Source organism: Athene cunicularia, unplaced genomic scaffold (genome assembly GCF_003259725.1).
Source record: "Athene cunicularia isolate RWA unplaced genomic scaffold, athCun1 SCF_19, whole genome shotgun sequence".
NCBI lineage: Eukaryota > Metazoa > Chordata > Aves > Strigiformes > Strigidae > Athene > Athene cunicularia.
This window is the reverse complement of record NW_020799255.1, coordinates 30,466-51,853: the sequence shown is the minus strand read 5'-3', so window position 1 is coordinate 51,853 and position 21,388 is coordinate 30,466. Positions and strand designations below refer to the sequence as shown.

At 58.5% G+C, this 21,388-nt stretch overlaps 2 protein-coding genes across 6 annotated transcripts in view; one reads left to right on the top strand and one right to left on the bottom strand.

Annotated features, from left to right (window-relative positions):
- LOC113490633 (deleted in malignant brain tumors 1 protein-like) overlaps positions 1–21,388 on the top strand; it is a 34,432-nt gene that overhangs the window by 1,231 nt on the left and 11,813 nt on the right. Inside the window, exons 2-20 of the mRNA XM_026867169.1 lie at positions 1,382–1,714; positions 1,822–2,151; positions 3,575–3,898; positions 4,250–4,573; positions 5,110–5,439; positions 5,679–6,008; positions 6,299–6,637; positions 7,264–7,593; positions 8,485–8,814; positions 9,838–10,167; positions 10,351–10,680; positions 11,243–11,572; positions 12,071–12,400; positions 12,636–12,965; positions 13,560–13,676; positions 13,779–13,900; positions 16,341–16,425; positions 17,733–18,647; positions 19,018–19,124. Coding sequence (XP_026722970.1) covers positions 1,382–1,714; positions 1,822–2,151; positions 3,575–3,898; positions 4,250–4,573; positions 5,110–5,439; positions 5,679–6,008; positions 6,299–6,637; positions 7,264–7,593; positions 8,485–8,814; positions 9,838–10,167; positions 10,351–10,680; positions 11,243–11,572; positions 12,071–12,400; positions 12,636–12,965; positions 13,560–13,676; positions 13,779–13,900; positions 16,341–16,425; positions 17,733–18,647; positions 19,018–19,124 — 5,966 coding nt within the window. The remainder of the gene's footprint in view (positions 1–1,381; positions 1,715–1,821; positions 2,152–3,574; positions 3,899–4,249; positions 4,574–5,109; positions 5,440–5,678; positions 6,009–6,298; positions 6,638–7,263; positions 7,594–8,484; positions 8,815–9,837; positions 10,168–10,350; positions 10,681–11,242; positions 11,573–12,070; positions 12,401–12,635; positions 12,966–13,559; positions 13,677–13,778; positions 13,901–16,340; positions 16,426–17,732; positions 18,648–19,017; positions 19,125–21,388) is intronic.
- Positions 14,065–21,376, bottom strand: LOC113490629 (zinc finger protein 2-like). 5 transcript variants are annotated; one of them, XM_026867157.1, is made up of 3 exons: positions 21,319–21,346; positions 20,165–20,224; positions 14,065–19,104 (listed from the first exon to the last, which is right to left on the bottom strand). In XM_026867157.1, exons 1-3 carry the CDS (start codon positions 21,329–21,331, stop codon positions 17,414–17,416), a joined length of 1,764 nt encoding a protein of 587 aa, XP_026722958.1. In that variant the 5' UTR covers positions 21,332–21,346; the 3' UTR covers positions 14,065–17,413. The 5 variants fall into 5 exon arrangements, with proteins under 5 accessions (XP_026722958.1, XP_026722961.1, XP_026722962.1 ...); XM_026867160.1 differs by having other exon boundaries at positions 14,066–19,104; positions 20,018–20,224; positions 21,319–21,376; XM_026867161.1 differs by lacking the exon at positions 21,319–21,346 and adding an exon at positions 21,290–21,306 and having other exon boundaries at positions 14,066–19,104; positions 20,018–20,224.

The window sequence follows — 21,388 nt, the reverse complement described above, 5'->3', positions numbered from 1 at the left end:
GTACGGCATTTGCCCCTTCACCAGTCAGTATCTCCTGGCTGGCTGGAGACATCTGGGATGGGACTTGTCCACCCAAGCACAGTCAATGCACAAGCGACCAGGCAGTGCTTGCAAGAAACATGCCGAGAAATCTATCAATCAGCTGCAGGGTTGATTTATTGTTTATCACAGGGTAGCCTCATCACTCCTAGTAAAAACAAGGGAGGAGAGGAAAAGACGCACAGGGCAAGGGTGAAGCAGAAGAGCCAGCCATCAGCAGGACTGTGCTCTTACCCCAGGGACAAGAGAGCTTGCAAACTGTAGACAGAGTTCCCCCTGTGCATCTGGTTCAGCCTCCTCATAGAAGTGAATTTTGAGAGGTGGCTTTGCAAAGGAACTTTACTGCAAATACACTTCACTGCAAAGATGCTTTCCTGCTCCCCGCTGCACGACCTGGATGAAAGAGTTGAGCTAGGCACGCCTGCACGCAGCATGCCACAGCTGCTCAGACGCGGTTTGTGTTTGGATGACTCAGGGATTCGATTTTTAACCTGTTTCATCCTCTTCTGGCCCCCATGACTTCCCAAGTGCTACATCTGGCCCCTCACTTGCCGATGGCCAGACCCATGCGCAGATTAGTGCCTGAGCAATTCAGAAATCATTATCCATGGTCAACAAGCTTATTTACACAATGCAATCATATCTCTCTTGAACTTTTTTTTTTCTGCTGACCCAGTTGAGCTTTCCACATGACTAATGCCCAGTTATGTCTCCTTTCTGCACCATTTCCCTTCGGGTAACGCTCTTGCAAAAGCACGCCCATGGGACCAGCAGCAATCTCATGTCTTGCACATTACAGAATCACGGAATCATCTAGGTTGGAAAAGACCTTGAATATCATCTAGTCCAATCATTAACCTAACACGGACAGTGCCCAACTACACCATAACCCTAAGCGCTATGTCAACCTGAAATTGCCAAGACCCTGAGCGCAAGCACTTTTCCACTCATTCCCACAAACTTGCCACTCAGCTGGACCCCAAGACATTACCCACTCTTGATGGGGAAGCTACATCTTTGCTGCTGGCCACTTGTACAAAAGCATGCATGAGCTAAATACCCATTTTCTGTGCCTGTTATGTGAGCAAGAAAAGCGTTTCTGGGGTGTGGGAGCCACACTGAGGCTAAAATGGATAAATCTAGGGTTTAGATGCAGAGAAGGGTCTCAGCTGACTACAGATGCCCAGGGCCACCTGAGATGCCCAGGGCCAGTGTGGGATGGCCAACACCACCTCTGAAAACCTTTCTGGGGGGCAGGAACTATCTCAAATATGTGAGCAGCTGAGCCCCATCCCCCCCCAGGATTTCACCTCCCCTCCTCTTTCCCCTCACGGGTTTGCAGGCGCGGCCGCTGAGAGCCCGGGGGGGTTCCTTCGCCTGGTGGGCAGCCCCAGCCGCTGTGCTGGGCGGGTGGAGGTGCTCCACAACGGGACGTGGGGGACAGTGTGCGACGACGGCTGGGGTTCCCCCGAGGGCCAGGTCGTGTGCCGACAGCTGGGCTGCGGGACAGTGCTGTCAGTGGCACCAGGAGTGCGGTACGGAGAAGGAACGGGACAGATCTGGTTGGATGAGGTCAACTGCACCGGGGAGGAAAGGAACCTCTCTGAATGCCGAGCCAGGCCGTGGGGGGAACACAACTGTTACCACGTGGAGGACGCCAGTGTTGAGTGCTCAGGTAGCCCAGGACAGCAGCCATCTGGCTGTGCACCACCTCCACCCCTCCCTGCTACACCAGCCGTGACGCACAACCCTCCTACGACTGTCCCCTTGGGGTACCCACAGACTCCAGCATCACCGCCCTGGGCACCCTCCAGCTGCTCAACGGCCCCAACCGCTGCGCCGGGCGGGTGGAGGTGCTCCACAACCACATGTGGGGGACGGTCTGCGACGATGGCTGGGACCTGCTGGATGCGGCAGTGGTGTGCCGGCAGCTGGGCTGCGGCACAGCGCTGTCAGCCACCAGCGGGGCTCACTTCGGGAGGGGTCACGATCCCATCTGGTTGGACGAGGTAAACTGCGCTGGCACCGAGGACACCCTCTTCGACTGCCGGGCCAGCGCATGGGGGGACAACAACTGCTTCCACGGGGAGGATGCTGGAGTGATATGTTCAGGTAACTCACCTAAAGCTGCAAGAGGGGTCCATGTCAAACGTTTAGGGTTTCCTAAGGGATCATGGGATGGCTCCTGCTTACCCCCCAAGGGTGCTTGCCCCCGCATCCCCTTTGCCACTCTGGGGAGCACTTGCAGCACCCAGGTGGGCAAGTTGCCCTGCGAAGCCTTTGCCCACCTCCTGCTGCTGTGGATCCAGTGCTAAGCTGCCGGAACAAAAGGGCCCTTCGTTTGCAGTTGCATGCATGAATTATCAAGGACCTGCCCCAAAGCCTGGTTTGACTTGGGGGCAGTTAGGCTGTACCATGCAAAACTTTCTGCAGGTGTAATTTTCCCTCCCCAGTTCCTGCCCATCCAGCCACGTCTGTCTCGGCCATCGCCTGCAATGAAGGGCTTTTGATGGGGTATTTGGTGTGCTCTTTCATTTGGGCTGCACAGCAGGGAGCAGGAAAGCAATAAAGTGCCTTTGCAATAACGTTCAGCACAGGGGCCAGGGCAACCCCCAGTATCAATGCAGGCTGGGGGATGAAAAGATCAAGAGCAGCCCTGCAGAGAAGGACTTTGGGGTACTGGTGGATGAAAAGCTGGATGTGACCCAGCAATGTGCACTCGCAGCACAGAAAGCCAACCATATTCTGGGATGCATCAAGAGAAGTGTGGCCAGCAGGTTGAGGTAGGGGATTCTCCCCCTCTGCTCCACTCTTGTAAGACCCCCCCTGCAGTGCTGGGTCCAGCTCTTGGGACACCAACATCAGAAGGACATGGACCTGCTCGAGTGTGTCCAGAGACCACGAGGATGACTGGGGGGCTGGAGCACCTCCCCTGTGAGGACAGGCTGAGAGAGTAGGGGTGTTCAGCCTGGAAAAGAGAAGGCTCTGGGGAGACCTTAGTGTGGCCTTTAAATACTCAAAGGCAGCTTATAAGAAAGATGGGGATAGACTTTTTTATAGGGCCTGTTGCGTTAGGACAAGGGGTCATGGTTTTAAACTAAAAGAGGGGACATTCAGACTAGATATAAGGAAGAACATTTTTATGATGAGGGCAGTGAAACACTGGCACAGGTTGCCCAGAGCGGTGGTAGATGCCTCATCCCTGCAAACATTCAAGATCAGGTGTAATGGGGCTCCGAGCAACCTGGTCTAATTGAAGATGTCTCTGCTCAGTCCAGGGGGGTTGGACTAGGTGAGCTTTAAAGGTCCCTTCCAACCCAAACTATTCTATGATTCTGTGATACAGTAACTTTACAATAAGGTGACTGTGCAATAAAAGCCCCTTTGCAAAGCCACCCCTCCAAATTCACTTTTAAGGGGATTCTGAGCATTGCAGGACTCGGTCCCCAGTCTGGGCACTCACCATGCATGGAGGATGCTCAGGCTGGAGCGGAAGCAGCTATGGCTCTCACTTACCCTTGTATGTTGTTGGCAGCTTCAGGGGTGTCCACGGCCACTGAGCTCCGTCTGGCCAACGGTTCGACGCCCTGCGAAGGCAGGGTGGAGGTCCTCCACAACGGCACCTGGGCAGCCCTTTGTGACGAGGGCTGGGGCCTGGCTGAGGCTCGTGTGGTGTGCAGGCAGCTGAGCTGCGGGCGAGCACTGTTGGTGCCTGACAGGTCACATTTTGGGCAAGGACCTGGGCAAACGTGGCCCAAGAGCGTGAGCTGTGTGGGCACGGAGACCACCCTCTCTGCATGCAAGACGAAGCCCCAGGGCAACGGCACTTGTCACCATGGGAGAGAAGTTGGTGTGGTGTGTACAGGTAACCACCTGGGGGTGGTGGATCTTGGTCCATGACCTTTATTTTTTGCCTTTGCAAGCAGCCCTGGATAGCATGACCTCTTTGTGGGCGTTTCCGTCACAGAGAGTTATGGGGTGTCTGGGGGGCTAGAGAAACTTTGGACATCCTCCTGGAGGGGTCAAGTCTGATGCAAGTGGGTGGGATGCTACTGCATCAGGCTCGGGGATCAGCCAACTCCTTTTTGCAATGATTAGACATGCCTGCAGCATTTTGTGCAACACTCAGCTACCTGAGAAGGTGCCAGAGCAGTTTTCCTTACCCAGGGGACACAGCGTGCTGGACCTTCTCCATATTTCCCTCTTTTAGGTAACTCGGAGGGCGACCAGGTCCGGCTGGTAAACTACGGCAGCCGCTGTGCTGGCAGGGTCGAGATCTTCCATAACAAGAAGTGGGGGACTGTGTGCGATGACAGCTGGGACCTGCTGGATGCCGAGGTTGTCTGCCGGCAGCTGGACTGTGGGCACGCACTGTCGGCCCCTGGGGGGGCTCAGTTTGGGCGTGGCGACGGCATCATCTGGATGGATGAGACGAACTGCACAGGGACAGAGAACACGCTGTCTGACTGCTTGGGCCGGCCGTGGGGCATCAATAATTGCTACCACGGGGAAGATGCTGGAGTGGTTTGCTCAGGTGACAAGTGCTCACTCCACACGAGGCGGTGGGGAGGGGGTCTGTGTCATGTCTGCACCCCCAGGTAAGACTGAGGGTCAGCATCAGCAGCCAGTGGGGTTTTTGCAGACCCCCCTGCACCTAGTGGTCCATCAGAGGGCAGCTCCTCCCATCCCAGGGTGTTTATGTAAGGCGGTGGGAGGCATTCCTACAGGGATCCCTATTTCCTGCCCTTCTGTGAACCCCCCTGCTCCAACATCCAGACCAGCTCTTCGCAGGGAAGCTTGTCAAAAGCAACCCGCCCAGTGAGCAATTCTTGTAGGGAGTGGGGCTGGGGCCCAGGAGGGTGCAGGACCAGCATGGACCACCATCTGCAGGGAGATGCTGTGGTACAGGGCGCTCCTGGGGAGAATTTTGGGTTTCACTCCTCCTGTTCTCCCACCCTCTGTATCTTTTGGCAGCTTGAAGAGGGGCTGGGAGCTTAACTGCAATTGGATAAGCATGGAGGGAAACTGGTGTCTGTCTGAAAGCATAATAACTCTCTCGGGTGTTCGCAGACTCGATCATCCCTGAGCCGGCTCATCTCCGACTGGCAAATGGTTCGCACCGCTGCACTGGCAGAGTCGAGGTGCTTCACCAGGAGGAGTGGGGAGCCGTCTGTGACCATGGCTGGGATAATCAGGATGCCGAGGTCGTGTGCCGGCAGCTGGGCTGTGGGAGGGTGCTGCCAGCAATGGAGGGGCTGGACTTTGGTTCCGGGCCCCCACGCATCTGGCTGGACAATGTGAATTGCCAGGGGATGGAGCCAGCCCTTATAAAATGCCAGGCGAGCCCATGGGGAGAGAGCAGCTGTGGCCACGGGAAGCACGCCAGTGTGGTATGCTCAGGTGGGTTTCACTCTGGCACCAGTAATGGGTCAGGATGCACTGGTAACATCCCCCATCCCAGTTGGGAGCTGTCTTCACCCCACTTGCTGCTGAGGGAAGTTCTTCCACGAGGTGGGGATGAGATGCTGTGGGTTCAGAGGTGATGTGACCAGGCAGCACCATCTATGTGCCAAAACGCAGGGTCCTTCTTCCTCCCATGAAGGGGTTGGATGCTCTGAGCATCTCCCTGCCTGTTGCAGGCTCGGCTGTTTCCAGTTTCGCCCCAGTCCGGCTGGTGGACGGCCCAGGTCGCTGCGCTGGGAGGGTCGAGGTGTTTCACAATGATAAATGGGGGACAGTGTGTGACGACAACTGGGACTTTACGGATGCCAAAGTGGTGTGCCAGCAGCTGGACTGCGGGATGGTGGTATCAGCTCCGCGACGGGCTCGCTTCGGGGAGGGACAGGGACCCATTTGGCTCAACGACGTGCACTGCTTGGGGACCGAGGCAGCCCTCTCCGAATGCAGAACCAAGGGCTGGGGTGTCCATGGATGCGAGCATGGAGAAGATGCCGGTGTGGTGTGCTCAGGTAACCACCACTTGTTGTGGCACTGGGAGCACTGTGGGAAACTCTACCACGGTCCTCCTGTACTGACTCCGCTTTCCCCTAGGGGTGCAAGGGTTAAGCCCATGCTATCAAGCCTTGGGCACCACTTGGGCTAGTTCACATCACACCTCAAAGATCTGCCCTCTCTGTTGTTGCAAGAACATCCTTGACACCCAAGGCTACTCACCCTCTGGTGTAAACCATTGCTGGCAGCCAGAGGTTTCATGGGGCAGAAGGTATGGCCTTAACGTGTTCACTCTCTGATGTTGCAGGATCGGGCATTTCTGACCTCAGAAAGCTCCGTCTGGTGAACGGCTCAGACTCATGCTCCGGGAGAGTTGAAGTGTTTCATGACCAGCGCTGGGGGGGCATCTGCACCGATGGCTGGGACCTGGCCGAAGCCCACGTGGTGTGTCGGCAGCTGGGCTGCGGGGCGGCGCACTCTGCTGCGGGGTCTGCCCGGTTTGGGACAGGAGATGGCCTGATCTGGGTGGATGCCGTGGAGTGCACAGGAACAGAGAGGGCCCTCTTCGAATGCAAGGTCAAGTTCTGGGGCGCTGAGAGCTGCAAGTCAAGGGCACATGCAGGAGTAACGTGCTCTGCGGCTGCAGGTCAGTGGCGGTGAGTCGGGGATCAGTCCTCCCCTGGGGGAGGCTGTGCAGTCTGACCAAATTTGCTCATCCAGCTCCCCCTTGTCCTGGCTCAACCAGTCCTTGTTCCTGTGGCCCCACCAGAAGGAACAAGGTCTTTTGTGTTTTGAGGTCTACCTATCCCTTGCTTCCTTCCAGCAAAGTGCTTGGAAATCCCAAGCCTGTAAAATGTAGGTTTTCCATCCCACGCAAAGAGCCCTGGCACACCAGAGCTGCAGCTACCCCTTGTGGGTTTTTTTGATCCATGCTACCACACAGCATCTAGTCCTCAGGGAGTCCCTTCTCCTCACCAAGCTATTCCTTGCTCAGGTGCACGATGCACTTGGTGCCTCCTTGCCTGCTTGTCTCCACGGGCATACTCATATCATGGGAGCTCCTCAGTAATTTGGCCAAGTTGACGATCTCCTGGGCATGGTCCTAGCAGGCTTCTCCCAAAGGGTGCTCATGCACGCACGCCCAGGGTGCAGCAGTAGCAGAAATGCTACATGCTGGTGGAGGCCTAGCAAGGGGAGGTCCATCACGTTGCCGGCTGCTTGACAGACAAGCATTTCTGGCCAGAATTTATTGTCCTCTGATTCTGTTTTTAGACTTGGACCTAGGGAGCTCGGAAGCCCTGCGGCTGGTGAACGGCCCGCACCGCTGTGCTGGGAGGGTGGAGGTCTTCCACAGCCACCAGTGGGGGACCGTCTGCGACGATGGCTGGGACCTGAACGATGCAGCTGTGGTGTGCCGGCAGCTGGGCTGCGGAACAGCCATGTCAGCCCTAGGCCTGTCTGGTTTTGGGGAAGGATCTGGCCCCATCTGGCTAGATGGGGTGAGTTGCCTTGGAACAGAAGCCACCCTCACTGAATGCTCGTTCAAGCCTTGGGGACACCATGCGTGCAACCACGTGGAAGATGCCAGCGTTGTATGCTCAGGTAACCCTCACCACATGCTGTCTCTGTAAGACGGACCGAGCCCTATCCTTCTGCAGGCTGGGAACAAGCCGGCCAACAAATTGCCCAGATTAGTAGAAGGTGCGTTAAAATAACAGGGTTCAGAGACGTAGGAAAACACGATACATTGGGAAAAAAGCAGCATGGCTTAAGAAATGCCTCAATGTCTGGCACCATTGGAGGTGTTTTCATGGGGTGAGGCACCTGCAGGGAGGGTGCATGGGTGCTGCTTGAGTGGCAGCAGATGCAACTGTGCCCTGCCCCAGCTCAAGAGCCAGGCAGAGCGATTTGTGCTGCCGGCACTGTAAAATGCCAGGATGTGCAGATAAACGCAGACAGATGCACTGGAACCAGCTGCTCTCATGTGATACACACTTCTGAGCTAGCTGCTACAGGTCTAGCTTTGGCCTCAGAAGGTCAATGTAGCCGTCAGCTGTCACGACAGGGACAACTAGAAAAAGATCCTTTGCCATTGCCTCTAGGGCAAGAAGTGGGTAGCACCAGGTGATGAAGCTTCCAAGCGAGGGGAAAGGAAAGCACGGAGAAACACTGGGGAGGACTCTCGGGCACCTTTTCATCCCAGCATGGTGTTCCTCAGGTGGAGACACGCACACTTTCTCCTGTCCTGGACTCTGAACCAGGGTGCAACACCCTGAGGGTGCAACTGGTGGATCTTCTGCAGTTCCTTCCACCCTGCAAAAACGCCCGTGCTCACTTTGCTGCAAGTCCCTGAAAAAGGGCAAGGGATGTGCAAGCTCGCTGTAGCAACACCACCCAGACCTGCTGTGGGAAATGTCCTGCCCTCTCCAACCCATCAGGTGTTAAGATGCACAAGCACATCTCTAATAATGCCCATTTTTTGCTATTTTTCAGGCTCAGGGATTGCCAGCATCCCCAAGCTTCGCCTGGTGGGTGGTTTGGGCAAGTGCGCTGGGAGAGTTGAGGTGTTTCATAACAACAACTGGGGGACGGTCTGCGACGACAGCTGGGATCTGAGTGATGCCGCGGTGGTGTGCCGGCAGCTGGGCTGTGGGGTGGCCCTCTCAGCCCCCAGCTCGGCTCAGTTTGGGTGGGGAACTGGCCCCATCTGGCTAGATGATGTCAGCTGCACAGGGAAGGAAACTGACTTCTTCGAGTGCCCAGCTAAGATGTGGGGCAGCCACAACTGTCACCATGGGGAGGACGCTGGTGTGGTGTGCTCAGGTGAGAGCTGGGATGGGGCTGGCCGGAGGCAGAGCTCCTGCTGGTACCCAGGGGCAGCTGGGCCCCTTCGGAGGAGATGCTGCGTGCAGGGCTGGTGTAGGGGCTCCTTGCAGCTCTCACCCATGTGTATCTCCTGGACCTTCACCTCAAGGCCAAGTGCAAGGTCCTGCACATGAGTTGGCAAAACCCCCAGTATCAGTACAGACTGGAGCATGAAGGGATTGAGAGCAGCTCTACGGAGAAGGCTGGGGATACTGGTGGGTGACAAATGGGACATGAGCCAGCAACATGCGCTTGCAACCCAGAAAGTCAATTGTACCCTGCGCTGCATCAAGAGAAGTGTGCCCAGCAGATCGAGGGACACCCGCCCTCCTGCAGCCCTGGGGCCCCCAGCACAAGGAGGACACAGATGTGTTAGAGGAGGTCCAGAGGAAGCCATGAAAATAGTCAGAGGGCTGGAGCACCTCCCCTATGCAGAAAGGCTGACAGTTGGGGTTGTTCAGAGAAGGCTTCAGGGAGACCTTACTGCAGCATTTAAATACTTAAAGAGGGCTTATAAGAAAGAGAGCTAGAGACTTTTTACCAAGGCCTATAGTGACAGGGCGAGGGACAATGGTTTTAAACTAAAAGAGTGGAAATTTAGACTGGACATAAAGAATTTTATGATGAGGGTGGTGAGACACTGGAACAGATTGCCCGTCACTGGAAGTGTTCAAGGTCAGGTTGAATGTAGCTTCAAGGCCCTGATCTAGTGGAAGATGTCCCTGCCCGTGGCAGGGAGGATCTTTGAAGGTCCCTCCCAGCACAAACCGTTCTGAGTCAGTGACCCTGGGGCAGCCTCCCCACGGTCAAATGGCAGCACCCAGCCACATCAAACCCTTTTGGTGGCCGAATGCTGGCCCTGTCCTGCTCCTCCCTGGAGATGTGTGAGGTGCTGAAGGTGGCCCAAGGATGCAGGCAGGGTGGGGCCAGGGATAGGGGGGTGCCCTCCAGCCATGTGTCCACCTATTTCTCTCTCCGCAGAAGCAAGCAACTCCAGCTCCGTCGACCTGCAGCTGGTGGACGGACCACACCGCTGCGCCGGGAGAGTGGAGGTGTTCCACGCTGGGCAGTGGGGGACGGTCTGCGACGACGGCTGGGACCTGAAAGACGCAGCGGTGGTGTGCAGGCAGCTGGGCTGCGGCGGAGCTGAGGGAGCCCCCCCCCAGGCTCGCTTTGGGCAGGGCACAGGGCGCATCTGGCTGGATGATGTGGCCTGTGCTGGGAGTGAGGATGCCCTGGCCCAGTGCCGAGCCCGTCCCTGGGGGCAGAACAACTGCAACCACAGAGAAGACGCCAGCGTGGTGTGCTTAGGTACATCCATCTCCCGCAGCATGGGGTGTCCTAGGGGGGTCAGGGGTGTCCGTCCTGCATCCCGCTGCCTCCGGGGTGGTGCTGCAGCCCGGTCCAGCCCTTCAGGGAGTGGGAGCGGGTCCTTTTGCCCCAGCCCCGGGCATTGCCACCAGCACCAACCCACTGTGATGGTTTTGCTTTCAGGCACCGGCACAACCAACATGTCGACGGTCCGGCTCGTGGGCGGCCCACATCACTGCGCTGGGAGGGTGGAGGTCTTCCACAACGAGCAATGGGGGACAGTCTGTGACCACGGCTGGGACCTGAGCAATGCGATAGTGGTCTGTCGGCAGCTGGGCTGCGGGGCAGCCGTCTCAGCCCCTACAAGAGCTTTCTTCGGGAGAGGGCAGGATCCCATCTGGCTGAACAGTGTCACCTGCGTCGGGACAGAGCATGCCCTCGTGGAGTGTCAAGCCAGGCCCTGGGGAAACAGTGGCTGCACTCATGAAGAGGATGCCGGCGTGGTCTGTGCAGGTGATGCTCATTCCTGTGGGGCCCTAAAAGCACAGCTTTGAGCTGCCCCTCCCAAAAAACAAAAGCCTTTTCCTCTCCAACCTGACCTCAGGAGCACTGGCTGCAGGAAGGAATTTCAAGGGCACAGGGGCTCATCCCCTTGGCAGACAGTGTTGGCTCCCATCCCCACACCCCAGTAGCCCAGGAAGCTGCACCAATCCAACCACCCTTGGCACAGCTGAGCAGGGAAGGGGAAAAGAGGACATCAATACCCAGTTTGGGATGCGGGCTGCACTGAGACTCTGCTGGATCCCAGCGAGGCTCTGAGAAAGGGGATTTTTTTCTCCCCTTCCCCATCAGGGACTGAGTCTGGAGGCCAAACGTAGGTGCCTGGTGGTGCTTAGGAAGCCCCAGGGGCCCACACATCTCTTCAGGCAGGGTCAGGCCAGGGTCTGTCTTCCTGTCCCACCAAGGCTGGGCATCTGGCCTAGGTTTGTACCCCGGCTGCTGCCACCAGAAAGCCTCCCCTGGACATGTGACCTTCTTGTCCTCAACGCTGCATCTCCCATTTCTCTGTCCACAGACCTGACCAGGGCAACGGTGGCTGAGGTCCGCCTGGTACAGGGACCAAACCGCTGTGGTGGGAGGGTGGAGGTGCTCCACGCTGGACAGTGGGGGACGGTCTGCGACGACAACTGGAGCCTGAACAACGCGGCGGTGGTGTGCAGGCAGCTGGGCTGCGGGGCAGCCGTGGCAGCCCCTGGCAGGGCTCACTTCGGGCAGGGGACGAACCGCATCTGGATGGATGATGTGAACTGCACCGGGAGTGAGGAAAACATCGCCCAGTGCCAAGCCCCTCCCTGGGGACAGAATAACTGCCACCATGGAGAAGATGCCAGCGTGGTGTGCTTAGGTACATCCCATCCTGCCACACAGGGAGTCTGGGGTCCTGTCCTTCCTCGGCTGCTTTGGGGTGATGCTAGATCTGGAAAGGCAGGATTTCAGAGAAGGGGGGCTGGCAAAGCCTCATAGCCCCTTTTTGGCCAGTCACATCCCCAACCCAGCAACAGGTTCCCACCGCATTCATAACATCTCATCAAAACCTTCACACCCCCCTCTCTGTCCTACTACGAGAGTCAAGCCCTGTCCCCAGGCAGCCTCCTGACCCCAAATCCCCAGCCTGGTCCACACAAGTGTATGGAAGACACCACCAGTTTAGGGTATGAAGGTGCACCTGAAGCACACCCCTACAGCCATGCTCTTCAGGAAGGGGTGGGGGGGTTGCACCCCTTGCTGGGGGAGACCATAATGACTCTGTATTTGCACTTTGGCTTCTGGTTTGAGAATTCTGGTTTTTTGGCAAGGTGATGGGTGTCCTGTTCACCTTTCCTAACTGTATTTCTCCTGGCAGATGGCAACGTCACAGAGGAGGTGCAGGTCCGCTTGGCCAACGGCCCGAACCGCTGTGCCGGGAGAGTGGAGGTGCTTCACCAACAGCAGTGGGGGACTGTCTGCGATGACAGCTGGGATCTGAAGGATGCCAAGGTGGTCTGCCAGCAGCTGGGCTGTGGGACAGCCGTGTCGGTCCCACACCAAGCTCATTTTGGGCCAGGGTCGGACCCCATCTGGCTGGATGACGTGGAGTGCACTGGCACGGAGACCACCTTCTCCCAGTGTGGCCTTAGGAGCTGGGGACTCCATAACTGCAACCACGAGGAAGATGCAGGAGTTGTGTGCTCAGGTGGTGCCCGGGGGGATGCTCAGATGTCCTAAAGAAGGGTTTGGTCTGGGACTGGGAGGCTGGCAGCACTGGTGGGACATCACTGATGGGAACGGCCTTGCAAGGGAGCTGAGGGGGCAATGGTGCAGCAGGTGCAAGTGGCACATGCCACACACACGTGTGCGCCCTACACACCCCTCTCTGTCTGCCCACGGGGTTGGAGGGGCTGTCTCACCCCCTTTGCTCCCTCCTGCAGGCACAAACCCCTTGCAGCTGCGGGTGAAAGATGGTCCCAGTTCCTGTGCGGGGCGGGTGGAGGTGCTCTACAACGGGACCTGGCACGGAGTGTGCGGCAGCGGCTGGAGCCTGCTGGAAGCTGGGGTGGTCTGCAGGCAGCTGGGCTGTGGGCCAGCCCAGTCGGCGCCTGCTGGAAACCAGTTCAGCCGTGGGGACAGCCATGCTTTGCTGGAGGGGCTGAGCTGCCAGGGCACCGAGACGCTGCTCCTGGAGTGCCAGCAGAGAGGGATGAGTCCGGGGCCGTGCAGGCAGGGCTCAGCGGCCGGCGTGGTCTGTGCAGAACCAAAAGGTGAGCGCTGGGATCCCCTGTGGTGGCTGCAGAAGGGTGGGGGGGAAAGGTCCCAAGGGGAGAAGAAAGTAAAAAGGTGGTACCTTCATCCTGGCAAGCCCCCAAGGCCCTTTCCTGGGGGATGCACCTCATTTTCTGCCACCCTTGGGAGCATCGGAGATGCTTTTCTGACCCCAAAACTCACCCCTCCCATTTCTCTTGGAGCCCAAATTTCCTTATTTCCCCCCCAAACCCTCTGGGCTCCCTCCAGGACCAGCCCCTATTTTCTGAGAGAGGTTGTGGTAGAGCTGGGTCAACCTTGAAGGATGGTCAGAAATAGGCCTGGGCGAGCTGTAGCACCCCACGTCCAAGGCGGGATAATGAACCGTACAGCTGACGGGGGTTGTAGGAGCAGCAGGAACACGGAAGGTTGCTCCGACCCCCCCATCCCATCATCCACCCAGGGAAATGGGTCTTAACGTGAAGCCTAATTAAGCAAATCCCATCTCAGCCACCAGCCGAGCTGCTGGGGTAGGTCAGGCTACGTTAAGCGTTTGGCTGTTACTGGTCTTGGCTGGAAATGGGATCCCGAGTCTGCTCTCCCCCCAACCCCAGGTGCTTCATCATCCTGCGCGGGGCTGATAGCGCTGCTGGCACTGGTGATGCTGCTGAGTGGAGCCCTGCTGTGGCTCAACCTGAAGAGGAGGTGCCTGGCAGCAGCTCACGCTGGAGGTGACAGTCCCACCCCTCTGTGTCCCCACTCCAGCCACCCCAAAACACCCAGGGGGATGCTCAGCAGCTGTCAGAGCCTGGTGACAGCCTGGTGTCCCCTCCATCTCACAGCCCCCTGGCATCAGAGAGCTTCAGCGACGTCCTTCCAGCCCGCCATCTACCTCCCCACCAAGGCAGAAGCCCCTCAGGACGCCGAGACGATGCAGCTCATGAAGGAAGATGCTGCCCCATGATGCAGCCCTCCCCCAGGTTCATGCCCCGGTGGTTGCACCAGGCTCCCCACTTTCCCCAGTCTGCAATCCTGAAGACCACAAAGCAGCAGCTGATGGGCAGGACATTTCAAAAGTAGCTGGTGCCAATGACTTCTACCAGGAGCCCCAAAATAGCCGGCCAAGGGGGCGTCTCCCAGTCTGGTGAATTTAATTAACCACCTTCACAACCTCAGAGCAGCCCATGTGGCTCAGGAGGAGCCCGACGAGCCTGGCAGACAGTGCAAGGCTGCACTAAAGGAGCAGAGGAGCAGAAGGAGGGGTACAAATGAATTAAAAGGGGGCCCCCAACCCTCTAGGTGTGACGGGTGTGAGTGCTGGGGTGTGGGCCATGAGCTGCTTTTGTGCTCCTCTGCCACAGCTTCCCCCTGACCTTGTATGGAGGCAAGTCCCCCATTTCTTGACCCTCCCCAGGTGCCTGAGCTGCAGTGCACTTTATCCCACAGCCCCAGATACTCAGTCCTCCTCCCTGGATCCATTCTGGGGCAGCCACAGAGACCCATTCCCCTTGCCCCACACCCCCAACCTTTGACCCACCCTTTAGGACCCAACCATGCGGAACCTCCCTGCTGAAGTTCACGGGGGCACAAAACATGCCCTTGCCTAGTAGCTCATGGTTCTCTGCTGGCACCGCATGCCTAAAAGCATCCCAGTGCAGAGGGACACCACTCCCAGCCTCGCCTCGGGGTCCATCAGGCTCACAAACTGAGGGCTGCACTCCCAAAGCACCTGGGATGAGGGGGGCGAGGCCAGGAGGCCCAGCAAGCAGAGGTCCCAGCACCAGGAGATGGTGCCAGCCCAGACAACCGACACCTTCCTTGCCAGAGACTGAAGTGTGGGTACGCCATGCCTGGTCCTCCCTCCAGCTTCCCTTGGGATGAATGACATCCCAAAACTGGGAAAGGCACAGAACCCTTTTTTCCATTTCTTTTTCCTGACGCTTCAGAGGGGTTGGAGAGCACTGTTCCCAAATTAAGAGCAAAATCAGGGCTGCTTGGGGTCCACCACATTCAGAAATAAACTGAAAACCCTCCACAAGAGCCCCTGTGAAGTTGGCCCCTAGATCCCACCTCAGAAACTCCAGAGATTCACCAGGTGCTGGAGCAATGGAGCAAACACCTTCAGATGGACTGGGAAAGCTGGGCAGTGCCAGCATGAGATCACCCCTCAGGCCATGGCCAACAGGGGAGCAGGGGTTCTGCAGGGCATCCAAGCAGCACAAAACCGGTAATCATTTCCTCCAGCACCAAGGCCATCCCCTTCCTTGCCAACTACCAAGCTGGTGCTGGCCATAAGGTCATTGTTTGGTGACCTTATCCATTGCCTGGTGACCACCACCGCTTGATCATGCAACACATGATCCCAGCAGACGAGAAAAGCCACAATCTCTGGGAGCAGACAGCCCGGGGCTTGACCCACCAGAGATGCTCCTCTCACCCCAGCCGAAATGCAGATCAGGGAGGTTCGCTCGCTCTGGCCTCCAGGATGCCCAAGGCTGGAGATCCCACAAGGCAGGATGCCCATCAAAGGTTGGGGCTTGTCCAACCACAAGAGCACCACCTCCCTAGAGCCAGACGAGATGCCCTCAAGCACCCTAGACACTCTAGGGAGCTGGCATGTAGGACATAGGGACCATAAGAGACAAGAGCTCTCCTGGAAGAGGAGCTGAGGGCCAGCTGGGTACCCTAGATCATCTCTGACAGCCTCAGCAGTTGGATGCAACTCCAGATTCTGACAATTGCTTGGACACCCCCTCCCTGCCACCGCAGACATGTGGACAAAGCAGATCTCAGGATGGGAACCTGATGACACATGTCCACCACTGGCTGAGCTACAGAGAACGTTCAGGGACAGGCTCAACCCCAAAATCAAATCACAACCTCATGACCCATGGCCAGGAACAGATTTATGAAGAGGCCAGACCTGCCCCAGTCCTGTTTCAAGGGCTGAAATGGGAGGAAACTGGGAAGCTGTGGGGCAAGGGAGAAGACCAACAGGACCAGGCGGCCTATAAGCATCCTTGCAGAGGGATCCACCAGCCCAAATCCCAAGACGGCCTACTGGCCCACCCTGCACCCATCTGTGGTGCGTGGGCTTGGCCGTGCCGAGGGGGATCCACGCCACAGCCTGGATCTGGGGTCTCTCTTTACCACGTCTGCAGGCAACACGTGCAGGTGACCTCCCACCCGCCCGAAGGACGCTGGGGAAAGGTACCACGTGGGAAGGAGGCAAGATCACCAAGAAATGTACCAACACCGAAAGCCCATGTCAAGACCCAACCAGACGTGGCTGTGAGCTGGAGGAGGCGATGAGACAGAGTCGTCATTAAATAACCATCCTGTAATTACTGTGCAGAGCGCCAAGGAGCGCGCACATCCCACCCCCCCGTTCCCAGCACTACAGGGACCGTACGAAAAGGGGGACAGGTCGGACCCAGGATCTCCGGGAGTCCAAGGGACAACACAAGGGCAACGGCGCGGGTGAGGACAGTGTTTTGTCTCACCCCTAAGAACAAAAGTCCGCATGCCAACCCCCACCCACAACCACCGGCCATGGGGGGACAAATCCAGGCTCCAGCAGCAGCATGGGGGCAGCTCCGAGAGGCAAGAGGAGGATGCAGGGGGCCGGTCATAACTTGCTTGGCCGTACCCCATCCAGGTTCCTGCCTGGAAAGTCCCAGGAGCGGTTGGAGAACTTACAGCACTGGGCATCACTTGCCGAGACTCCCAAAGTGGACGGCAGCAGCATTTCCCCCCACTTTCTTCTGCTCCCTACCAGTCCTGCCAGCACCCTGGGGCAGAAAAAAAGGGGGTGATTAACCACGTCATTAGCAGCAGCATGAGATATGGACGGGACATGTGAACCCAAAAAGGTTTTGGAGGAAAGGAGGTGCCTGCTCCTCACTCTTCCGTGATCCTCCTCGCTACCCGTACCATCATTCTATCTCCCCCCTCCACCAAACCCAAGCAAGTCTTCCTCACTGCAGGCAACAGTGTGCCCCAACTCCCTGGGAGCCCCCAGCCCCGGCTGAGCCACGCTCACTGGGATGACTGGGGAGGGAGACCTTGGGACGACCTGGGGGGGTCTCAGCCCTCCTCCTTGCACAGAGCAAAGAGGAGGGCTCCTGCCTGCCCACTGGCGCTGTGCCACAAGCCACAGCATGCCACAAGCCACAGCACACCACGAGCCACGGCGCGCCTGCCAGGAGCTTGCAGCCGCCTCAGCTCACAGGCTGGGGGAGCATCCCACTGGGACCACCCCATGGAGGAAGGAGGAGAGCATGGCGTGGGTCCAGGTTCAGCAAAGGGCTGCAGCTCAGGAGAAGTGCCGCAGCTTTTCAGGGGCCCGCGCCAGTCTTTGGACATGTGTACAGGGTCCCCCGGCCTGGGGCCCATCTGCTGTTGGTGGCGGCGTCTTTATGGCCGCCATGGGCTGGCAAGGCCGTGGCTGCGCTCGCCGCGCCGGGGCTCAGCCATCGCGGTGCACGCGTTGGTGCTGCAGCAGGTTGGAGGGGTGAGCGAAGCCCTTGTCGCAGACACTGCACTTGTAGGGGGTCTCACCCGTGTGCACCTTCTCGTGCACGGCCAGGTAGGCCAGGTCCTTGAAGAACTTGTGGCAGAAGCTGCACTTGTAGGGCCGCTCCTGGCTGTGCACGCGGTGGTGCTGCAGGAGCAAGGAGGGCCGGGCGAAGGCCTTCCCGCACACCTCGCACTTGTAAGGGCGCTCCCCCGTGTGCGCTCGCTCGTGGATCACCAGGTAGGATGACTGCTTGAAGGCCTTCCCGCAGGTTTTGCAGACGAAGGGGCGCTCACCAGTGTGCACCCGCTCGTGGGAGGAGAGGGCGTTGGACTGCTTGAAGCCCTTGCCGCAGAGCGGGCAGACGAAGGGGCGGTCGCCTGTGTGCACCCGCTCGTGCACCTTGAGGCTGTGCCCGTAGGTGAACTTCTTCCCGCAGACACCGCAGACGTGGGGCTTGTCGTCGCAGTGCTGGCGCTGGTGGAGCAGCAGGGCATTGGAGGTGGGGAAATCCTTCCCGCAGTCGGCGCACTTGAAGGGCTTCTCGGCGCAGTGGGTGAGCGCGTGGCGCTGCAGCTCGTAGGGGGTCTTGAAGCTCTTGGCGCAGCGGGGGCAGCGGAAGGGCCGCTCACCACTGTGGATGCGCCGGTGCTCCTGGAGGTTGGAGGAGCGCTTGAAGCGCTTGCCGCAGAGCTCGCAGCGGAAGGGCCGCTCCTCCGTGTGAACCAGCCGGTGGCTTTTGAAGTCCGAGTGGCGCTTGAAGGAGGCCTGGCAGAGGTCGCAGCGGAAGGGACGCTCCTCGTTGTGTACCACCTCGTGGCTGAAGAGCTCCCAGGCCCGCTTGAAGGCCTTCTCGCAGACGCCGCACTGGAAGGGCTTCTCGTCGACGATCACCTCACGGATCTCCAGCTCGCCGACGCTGCTCGCCCCCCGCTTCGAGTGGGCCGGCAGCCCCACCGCCGCCACCTCCTCCAGCTCGCCCACCGCACTCCCCAGCACCAGCTTGGCAGTGGAGTAGATGCCACGCTCGTCGATCAGCTGCACGAAGTCCGGCTTGGGACGGACATCACCAGGAAGGGGCAGCTCGGGGGAACACGGCCGAGACCCTCTCTCCTCCTCCTCTTCCTCGCTGCTCCGTGGCACCTCCTCCAGCCCATTCTCCATCACCCTCTGTCTGAAGTCGCCTGTACGGCCCCAGATCAACCGCAGCCTCTTCCCCCGGGAAGGTCCTGGCTCTTCAGTGCTCTCCCCCCGTCCTGGGAATGTGGAGACGCGGCTTGTCTCAGGCTTTAGGCACAGCCGGTGCTTCCGCCGGCACGGCCGCAGCTCCCCCGGCACCTGGTGGCACGGGGAAGCCCCCTCATCCTCATCAGTCTTCTGGCAGGGCCGGCCTGCGCCCCGAGGGGTGAGAGAGCCCTGCCCGCGGCAGCACCGTCCCGAGCGGCGTGGAGAAGCTTGTCCGAGCTGCAACGGGGAGCCTTCCCTCAGCTCTTCCCTCAGCTGCATCCTGGCTGCATCTTCCTCCTGAGCCTCCTCCTGCACTCCTTCACCTTCAGGCCCATCTCTTTCGGAAAGCGGGGAGAGCCTCTGGGAAAAGGGGCACTCGCAGGCCGGAGGACCTGGCTGCCCCTCCATGGCAGCCCCTGCAAAAATGAGAAAGAGCGTGAGAGGAGCAACAGGCTGGAGCAAGACTGTGAGGGGGGAGGCGTGAAGATGAGGATGTGGTGGCAGCAGCGCAGAGGGAGGTCAGAGACAGGATATATAGGAAGGGAGGGGGAGGAGGCAGATACAGACACTACAGAGAGTTTGCAAAACCTGGCATCACCAATCCCTTTCCGCTTCCAGGGACCAGGGTGACAGGCAGACCTAGCGTGAGAGATACAGCCCAGATTGGCACTTAAACACCATTTTACCCGTAAGCCTGTTACTAGCACCCAAAAGCAGCTGCTATTCATAGCAGGAAGGGATTCACTTCCTTGCAGGGCCAGCTCATAGTTACCTGGTCAGAGCAACAGCCGAGGGACCAGCCCCAACCATCAAGGGCCACACCGGCTGGCCAGCAGCTTCCAGTTTGAAAAGCTCCTCGGAGGGTGCTTGGTCTCCCCGGGTGGTTACATGACCCTTTGTCTGCAACAAGGAGGTGCCAGCCCTGTCTCAGGTAAACAGGGATTCAGCCCCCAGCTCCTGGGGATTCCACAGCACGACTCGGCTGTGGAGCGGATTGGGGTGGTTTTTCAGATCACTTTCTCAGCAAATGCTCCTCTCTTAGGCCGGTGTTTCTCCAAGCTCCATCCACCACTGGGTGGTTTAAACCAGGGGTTTTGGAGGGGGCTCCTCTCGGGGAAGGGATTAAAGTGTACAGGCAGCACTTGCAGACCTTGTGAGCCAGAGGAACGTAAAGAGGCAAAGCAAGAAAAGCACAAGGGCAGCAAGGCAACATATTTGGGGGAAAAACAGCAAATGTCTGCTGGAACGGAGCTTCTACATGCCAAAGCAGAGAAGATCTGGGGGGTTCAGCCCAAGACAGGCAACCACGAGGGTCCCAAAAAACCTTACGTGCTCCTAAAACAGAGCAGACGAGGTATTCCCCGAGCGGGCAGCGCCGCGGCCGAGCCAAACCCCTGTGAAAACAGCTTTGGCAAAGATGGGGCGATGGCAAGTTGCCATTTCAGTCACAGAACTGCTCGGGACGACCGGTCCTACCCGCGGAGCAAGAGCTGGGGGTATCACGCGTAGCTGTGAAGGAACTGCTGCCCGCAGGCTCTAAATAAAAGCGAGAAAATACGTCAGGAAGGGAAAAAGAATAATTTCAGTGGAAGGACGGGGTTGGTGTGGAAGTGAAGTGGCAGCGGGCAGCAACAGAGGAATTTGCAGCAGCACAAAAGGCTCCAACCACAACTGTGTAGGAGCTGCTGGGCCAAAAATACACGGTTTTTTTCACCCCCTGCCACAGAATCAGTGACGCCCCCAGCCCACCCAGCATCCCCAGTGCCTGTGGGATGGCCAGGAGCCCCACGCAGCCCAGGTCATCACCCCTTTTCCAGTCCAGAACACCCCAGATACTCCCAGCGCAGCCCAGTCCTACCCCAGCATCAAGGATCCTCCCTGCGTAGCCTGGTATCCCCTCCCACCCCAAGAACACCACAAGCCTTCCCAGTATGTCCCAGTCTCCTCCGGTATCACCCAGACACTCCCACCACATCCCCCTCCCAAAACCCATTATAACCAGGACCTTCCAGTATGCCCCAGTCCCCCCACTATCAAACAGACCTCTCACCTGCTCCCTCCCCTTTATTACAACCAGACCCTCCCAGTACATCCCAACCCCTCCCAGCATTAACCAGACCCCTCAATTCATCCCTTCCCTCACCCCCACTACAACCAGACACCACCAGTATGGCCCAGTTGCCCCAAGTATCGACCAGACTGTCTCATCTCTTTGGCCTTCTGCCCACCATTACAAGCACAAGCATGTCCCAGTCCCTCCCAGTATCAGACCCTCTCGCCTCACTGACCTCCCCTACCCCATTCCAACCAGAATACTCCAGTATGCCCCAGTCCCCACCGGGGTCAACCACACCCCCTCATCTCACTGCCCTTCCCCACCCCATGCCAACGAGACCGCCCCAGCACGTCCCAGTCCCCCCATCTCATCCCTTCCATCCCCACATTACACCCACACCATCCCAGTATGCCCCAGTCCCCTCCCAGTATGCACACGGGCGCTCCCATCTCATCTCGCCCCCTCCCCATTGCAACCAGTCCCTCTCCCAGCGCTCCCCAGCCCCTCCCCGCCGTCACGGCCGATCCCAAGCCGTTCCCTAACACCCCCCGTCCCGGAACCACCGCGAGCTGACCCCGGCCCCGCATCCCGGCGGATCCCCGCGAGGGAGGGGCTGGCGCGGCCCGTTCCCCCCTTCCGCCGGT